Source organism: Cryptotermes secundus, unplaced genomic scaffold (assembly GCF_002891405.2).
Source record: "Cryptotermes secundus unplaced genomic scaffold, Csec_1.0 scaffold616, whole genome shotgun sequence".
NCBI lineage: Eukaryota > Metazoa > Arthropoda > Insecta > Blattodea > Kalotermitidae > Cryptotermes > Cryptotermes secundus.
Window position 1 is genome coordinate 124,443 of NW_019727401.1, and position 8,484 is coordinate 132,926.

The 8,484-nt window shown below is 34.1% G+C and overlaps 1 protein-coding gene across 1 annotated transcript in view; it reads left to right on the top strand.

The window, feature by feature from the left end:
- LOC111864705 (serine/threonine-protein kinase PLK1) overlaps positions 1-4,299 on the top strand; it is a 120,063-nt gene extending 115,764 nt beyond the window's left edge. The window contains exon 11 of the mRNA XM_023852154.2: positions 809-4,299. Coding sequence (XP_023707922.1) covers positions 809-1,018 — 210 coding nt within the window. The 3' untranslated portion in view covers positions 1,019-4,299. The remainder of the gene's footprint in view (positions 1-808) is intronic.
- The last annotated feature ends 4,185 nt before the right edge of the window (positions 4,300-8,484 follow it).

The window sequence follows — 8,484 nt, forward strand, 5'->3', positions numbered from 1 at the left end:
ATTTTTTCAGTTGACCTAATCCTTCCAGCCGCACTATGGCCGTGGGGTCGACTCAGCCTCTAACAGAAATGAGTATCAGGAATTAATTAAATACTTTTCCTGGGGAGTAAAGCATGGCTGGGTTGTAAGGCTGACAACCTTACCGCCATCTTTGAGCTGATTGTCTAGATAATGTGGGACCCTCAACATCTCACAACCCTATGGGCCTTCACGGCCTATTACAGGGATAGCTTTATTTTTTATTTTTACTGTGTGAAATGCACAGGGGTGAGTTCAATATTTCACCACATTTGAATTACTTAAAATTAGAATAAAATGCTTAATAAAAAAGTATATGATATATATGTTTATGATCTCAATATATCATGTTTGTCACATTCCAAACCCCAATTATTAGTTAGTTATTGCCATCAAGTAGAACGCTAAATGCATAGTTTGTGTATTCTCCATGCAACCTCAGAGAAGACACTTTACTAAGAAGGTCAGTTGGCTGCGCCATAGCTCAAGCGGTTAGTCGCTGGCTTCCCACCGCGGCGGCCTGGGTTCGATTCCCGGTCTGGTCAAGTGGGATTTGTGATGGACAAAGTGGTGCTGGGGCAGGTTTTCTCTGAGTACTTCGGTTTCCCCTGCCAATCTTCATTCCACCAGTTGCTCCACAGTCACCCCCACCTATCATCTGGGGCTGGTACAATAGGCCAGAAGTGGCTGCAGTACAAGAGACTTATAAAATATATAAAAAAAAAAGGTCAGTTTAGTCAGATCTGTGGGTTGATGATGTTTCATGTGTGCTTCTCTGGCTGGTTTTCAGATAAACTTCTTCAAGGATCACACAAAGGTGATAATTTCTGCAGAGAAACATGGCTACATGGTGACATACATTAATGGTGATCGTCTGAGTTGTTCATATTGGTTAGCCCATATCACACAATTCAGCTGTGAGGCAAATATTTATGACCGGCTGCGGTTTGCCACTGCCGTTGTTCGTGAATTTGCTGAGTTGGATGGAGAAGAAGTTTGACAGACTTCTTGATGAAGTATTCTGTGATTAATTTTGATAGGAATTTGATAGTAACTACTGGGGGTTATGACCATTATGATGGAATGTGTATTATACTGTATCACAGTGATACTGTTAGGAACATGAGAAATGAAAATACTTCAGAAGTACGAAAACAGATGGAGTTATTCTGTGATATATGTTCACTTCCAATAAATGTTGTGACATTTAGTTATGCAGGAAGTTGAAATTAGTGAGAACTATTGTAACCAGTGCCTAGCAGACTTGTTGAAGTCTACTTTACCTATGTCATTAGTTGTTAGTTAAAGAAGAAAACAACCATCATGTGGACTTATTTGCTTAAGACCAAAACTTCGGTTATCTTGTTACAGTTAATTCTCCCAGTGGTTGTATGCTTTGTGGTGCACAGACTGTGGCAAGTCCCTTAGTATTATGAAGAATTCATTCATTAGTCAGAATAAAACACTGCCTTTTAAGGGAGTCCACCTGCCAGAAGAGTGATGTTGCATATTTATAGTGATACTGGTAGTTGGGAAATTGACTCACTAGGGCTTTCAGTATCAAGTTATACATATTATTAACTTTGTATATATGTTCTATAGGCTTTTGTTGCTCTCAAAGAATTGTTTTTTATATATATATTTCAGTGAGTTGTCTCCATCATGTTATAAGAATACTGAGCTACAATTTAATCGGTGCTTTTATAGCGTTTTCCAGTTAAATCCAATTTTGGTTTTGTTACTTCCACCACCTCTTCAGCACTTCCAGATCTTGTACCAATAATAAACCTGACTGACACTTTAATTTTGATACTTCCATGAAAACAGCTGAGTACTGAAACTTCCGTGTCTCAAGTCGACATCTAAGAAATAGTTTTCTAATGTAAATGGATGACAATTTTGTCACTTCTGTTAGATGCAAAATATGCTACCTAAATGACTCTTGTAAGCAAATGGCACTTCAAAAAAGATGTTAACATGCAGTGGATATTTATGAAGGAAAATTTATATTAATGCTCTAAAAAAATATATATAATGTAATCCACACACATCCGCACTTACAGGTACCAGTGTATTCTGAAGTTCATTAACTCTATGGAATTAAAACATTCTTTCATGTTGTAAAAAGTGCAGTAATCTGATGTTTCACTTCATGATTCTTGTTCCAGAAGTAAGTTGCAACATCCTTCCAAATAATCATTAGTTTACTGTTTGTTTTAAATACCATGACATATGGAGTGGTACTTAAGTCTTCAACAAACAGAGAATTGATCACAACAAACACTGAAAACAAATATCACGTATGTTCCTCTGTGATAGTATATTTTTAAAAATGGTTACTGGCATATTTCTGTGGAGAGCTGAAGTAACAACTGGATTTCCATTCAGTTGACATAGACTTCCAAGAATTAATTTGTCACATATTTGAAAAATTTAGCTTTATGTGTTAAGTTATGTTGGGATATCCTGTCTTTATTTCTGCCTTATGTTTGAATACTAGTATTTATTATATGAAGCTCATATACACATATATTAAAGATTAATTATATTAATTATATACATTAATGTATAAAGGAAGTTTGAAATCCTTCACTTGTGTAATAAGAATAGTATATAAAATGATACCTCACATTTGATTGAGGGAATTGCTCAAGCAGCTACATGCAAGAACCTTGAAGTGAGGATGAGAGTGAAAGGAAACTGGATAAAATGAAGGAGTTTGTGGGGGTGTGTGATCTTCAGTTTTGGCATGAAAACAAGCTAAAATACAAACGAATTTTGTTGTTATTATTTATACTGGATCTAAATTGAAATTATTTGCATCACGTAAGAGAAGATGTGATTTAATTTTAACATTAAAATACAATACAAAAGCAGTAATATGTAGACATTATTCATAGTGAAAATTCAATGTGCAGATATGGAATACTGATCTGAATTGTAATTATTTTGTGATGTGCTATTCCTGTGTTATATTGGAGGCTGCAGGGTTTTATATAGGTGCAGTAATTTTTTTTTGTTTAGAAATGGGGCTCTGGGAAGTCACCACGATAGATAAGAAGGAACTATCATTTAATAACACTTCTGCAAAATAATGCAATAATTGTATGTTAATTTTTTTGAAGATTATATTGTATACATTTTGTTCTTATGTAACACCATATAAAATGGCATACAAGACTTCACAGAAGGAAGTAAATTTTGTGTTCTCGCATAAAAAGCAACACTGCTTTAGTGACTTATGTGATCTATGGTCATTGCTGGTAAATTACTGGATACGAATCAGTCTGGCTAATATAGCAGTAAATTAAGTGAGGTTTCTTGCCTTTAAATTGCATGGGGACATTTACTGCATAAGCATGATGATTATTAAGAGAATTAGGAACTACCGGTCAAATGTTTTAAGGCATTTTACCAGCAATCACATGGAAAGATTGAGGAAAATCACACATCCTGGCTGATAATTGCAACTGGTTATCTAGCATAGCACTCCCTAAATTGATGAGAAAAAACTGCAGTGTACTGGGTTAAGTTGCTGCAAGTATTGTGTTATGGAATTATTTTCAATGAATGAATTGTAATGTACCACACAGTTGTTGACATTTGTAGTAACTGAGTTGCCATTTGCTGAAAAGCTTTCCAGATTAAAACACATGTTATGGATGATTTTATTACAGTTTAACTTCTGTATAAATACAAAAGGTGCTGAAATATTTGCACTAAGCTCAGACAAAATATGTAGCTGGCTGTGTGATAGTTGTGTCGTAACATTTATTGGATCAGTCCTTCACATTATCTGGCCTGTTATGAAGTTCACTATCGTAGAAAAGCAAAGCGTGAGGTGAATGTTTTTTAAAAGAAATGAAGAATTGTAAATTTGTTAAGGCTCTATAATGATTAAAACATTTAGTTTATCATTTACCATTAATCAGCTAATCAGTGAGAAAAATAATTTGTCTGAAACGAAAGAAATTTTGTTCAGTGTAGCTTCCAATTAAGCAAGGAAAACAGAGACCTGTGGCAGATTTGTTGAAACTAAAATGGATTCTGAGGTCAATAAGTAAACTTTTTTAATAAGTGATAAAAAATATATGTGAATGAACGTGAAAAATTAATGCCAGTATAATATTTGAAGTCAAATATTGCATCTTGTTTTTTTAAACAAATCAGTGTATTATGTTGTTTGAGTAGTTGAAGAAAATAATCAGCAATTAAAAAGTAATCAGCGAATTATGACAGAATTAAAATTTATATAAAAATTTTCTGTATCACATCTTGTGTTAGTAGCAAGTGGGAAAAGTTATGGTGAATAGAATATGTTGTTCATAGTGTATCTCACACATCTTCTATCCACTCAAAAGGCATGCTTTTCATACTGTATCCTTCACTTGTGTCCACTGGAAAGGAATGCGAATCATATTATGTCTTTCATATCTCATCTGCTGATAAGACATGTTGCTGATATCGGATCTTTCACATTTATCTGCTGGTAAGGCACACCATTCTTATTACCTTTTTCATATCTTCCCTGCACTGGAAATGTGTGTCATTCGTTCATATTTTAGATTTCACGTCTGATATACACTGAAAGGCATACTATTCAAATTATGCCTTTCATATCCAATGGAAAGACATGCCACTTCTCCTGATTTATTCACATGAATAGTGTTACTTACCTGCCAGGGTGGCTAATAGCAATTCTGAAAGTACTTGGTTTTACTTTATGAAAGACACTTTCCAAGGCAAGCAATGTGCACTTCCGCTCCAACTCTTGAACCTTCGATCTTGAAGGATGTACTGTGCCGCAACTTACTCACACAGCCAGGCATGACAATGACACAGGCATCACTGACATTTTTTAAATACACAGTGTGTCCTTTTGCACCATACAGAGAAATTACTTTTGGTCATCTTTTCAGTTACATGTTATGGATATACAGGTAAAGTCTATTTTAACAGATGATAAACACCATAACCGTTTTTATAATAGGTTCTTGTTGTATTCACATGAAACCTACACTGGTAAGAAGCTAAGCCATGTGGAAGAACTGGTTCTTATTTGCCTCATTATTCTATCCATTACATGCATCCATTGTAGAATGCCAGCCATGGCATTGATCATACCTTGTGTGGGACTGAGAAGCAAAACAGAATTAGGGAAAGCTCCATAGACAGTTTGAGTACATTCAGAAAATAAATTTGATAGAAAAATAGTACATAATGCTGCTTACTGTCTGTTAGCAGCTCACAGTTTATTTCACCAGGAGCAGTGTCACAGTGAGACATACCGTATTTACGCATGTATAGGCCGCACATTTTTTGCCAAAAATTCAAGAGGAAAACTGGGGTGCGGCTTATATTCGAAATATTCTAAATCACACTTCATTTAAAAAAAATTATATTCATAATTAGTAATACAGGGTGTAATACTCCTGAAATAATATTCCAAGAAAATTATTTTTTCTATAATTTCTGTCTGAAAATTGTGCTGCGGCCTATACACGCACGCGGCCTATACATGCGTAAATACGGTAATCGTTTTATGATAATTCTAATGGATAATGATGGGGGGCCTAATGAAGCTGGATGTACTTCCTAGTAATTTCACTTGTCTTCACATCACAGTATCAGAAATTTATTTATTAAAATTTGTTAATAAACCCATTTGTCTGTTTGTTTCTTTTACAACCATCTGTGAATTACACTCTTGTTGGACATGACTTAGTTTTGTTACAAAACAAACAAAAGAAGAACATGTGTAAAGAAAATGAGATTTTTGCTGTTGACCTAGAAAATGATAAATTCAAGTTACTTGACCTATGACAAAATATCCATGCTTCTTTTCTTCAGTACTTTTATTTCTGGGTCACTTGCAAAGTTTCTCAAATGGCATTTAAAAGACAAATGAAAGTTGCATGCTTAAAAAAAATCTGAGAAAAATTTTGTTGTAAGTACTTATAACAGCAATAAGTACACGTAATACAGACCTACAGTTTACTCATTGTTACCTCTGGAGTTTCCTGTATATTGCATTCAGTCAGTGGTGCATTATGCAATGCAATGTGAGATCTATTCCAAAAATGTTTTGCCCACTCAGGCAAGTGAGACAGATGGTTTGGCCTTAACAGACAAAGAGTCTGTAGATGTTACATTTTTTTAATGTCATCCCAATAAATCATTGAGCAGCTCTGATTAAGCATAAACATTCAACCAGTCACATTACTTCTTGTATCAAATTATGCCATGTGAGACAAACAGTGGAAAAGTGAGTTTTCATGTATGATGTGTGAGGCAAACATTGGAACATTGAGTTTTCATGTGTAATATATATAAGGAAAGTGGCTGTTTTAAAAAAGTAGGCAGAAGATTTCAGTGCGAGTTTCAGGATGTTGCAGTTCCAAATAGAAAACCTAATTAAAACAAAAATATAAAATAAGACATGGCAGGTTGATGTTGAGCAATAAAAGAGCCGAGTCAAAAGTGCCAAATGTTCATTCAAGAGAAAATGGATGAAATTGTTTCTAGGCTTGAACATTCTACTCGAGAAACTCTTGCACAGGAGATCAAACGTCAAAACAAACTGTCACAAATCTTTTCAAATTGAACCTGTAAGACAGCAATAGTTGGACAGTATGCAAGCTTGGTTCATTATGGTGGTTAAATCATTTATTGTAGTACCAAAGAGAAATTATAATGTAGGCTGGGGGGCTGGGGTTCTAGTTTGTGACAAGTATGAATCTGTACAGCCTGAATTGTTGTAAGGATAATATGTCTCCCCAGCCTGAGTGGCTGAGTAATGTTTGGAATGCTTCCAGGTGACTGCATAGTACAGTTCTCATTATTAATGATGAATAGATTGTATTTAGTACAGATTTTCAACACAGATTTAATTAGTTTTGGTTAGGAACTTAAATTTGTTGTTATAAGTAGTTGGTTTTGAGCAGAATCCTTCAGATGCTTTTCAGATTTATTTCCTTGTGTCCCCTCACATATACTTACCACTCAGACTGATTATAATATAATTATAATCAGTAAAAGCGCCTGATCTGTACTTTTCACTGCTTAGTATATCAATTTATTGAGCTTGTGTTACACTAGTTTGGAATGCTGTTATATAATTTTTTGCACATTCTTATGTGTTCATACAGAAATAATTATTCTCAGAAGCTATATTTCTTGCAGGTCAGAGAAGATGGATTTGCTGTGAAAATTGAGAATTTCCAAACCTGGCCCGATTACTATCTAGTGTACTATAATGTGCATATTTGGAACAGGATAAGGAATTCTCTTTCTTATTTTAAATGTAGATGGTAATGCATATGACTATGATTCCTGTTCTTTGAATTATGAATTAATATCTGAACCATGGTTTATTTCTAAAACAGACGTCTTTAATAGATAAATCATGGACATAACTGAGCAGCAACAGTTAGTAAAAAGGAATATTGATCAGTGGACCACTATATGCAGAAGATGCATTTGAAATTACCCGCCTTAAATATGAAATATCACTGTAAATCTTTTCTTATGATTATCACTGTAGAATATAATGTCTGTGAAATCTTCCAGAAATGGAAATGATGTCACTTTGACATAAATTTGAATTTAATTCTGGCACCAGCTCTTCTCTTCTCTTTTCTTTCTTTCTTTGTGTTGTTTGTTTGTCTCTTTCTGTACTTCTGTTATAGTCTATTTCATTGCATATATTTCTTTTTTTATTATTAATTATTGAGTTAACCAAACTTTTTCTAAACCTGTAACAGATGTTACATGCTGGTATTATGTTACATAGTTCCTTCTGGAACATTATTCACAGGATGTGCATCTAGATCTGTGTAAGTATTTCATAATTATCCAACAACAACAACAACAACAACAACAACAACTTAAGTTCACTAAATACTTATTGTGGCTTTCTGCATATGCTTCCTTAGTTCTGTATATAACTGACATGTCTAGTTCAATTTGTTGTTTTGAGTTTTATTACATTATGTCTGTTTCCACAGTGGAACATGTTATGCAAGAGACATGGATATTAATTATCATCTATTTTGTGATTATCATCATTGGAACCTTATCCAGTAATTTTTCTTAGCTCAGAATATTCAAAATTAACAATAACAACAACAAAAGCACAAGAGAATGCAATCTTGAAATGTATGCTGAACACTCTGTAAATTATAGGAAATGATGACAAACAGCTCTCATATGGGAGAAATTTGTATCTGCAGTTTATGCCCTGCATTTTCTAAGAAGCCTGCTGGATTGATGTAATGTATGAAGATAAAATAGTGTGGGTTGAGTAATTTGTAATTTGTATATGATCCTGTGCCTGAATTTTGTAACAGTGAAGGGATACAGCATTGAGGACTGAAACATATGCTCAGCACTAGGATTTACTGTTTAGGTCTAAGTCTCTAATTGTAAACGTGTTCATTAAATACTATTCACAATTTATATTAAGCT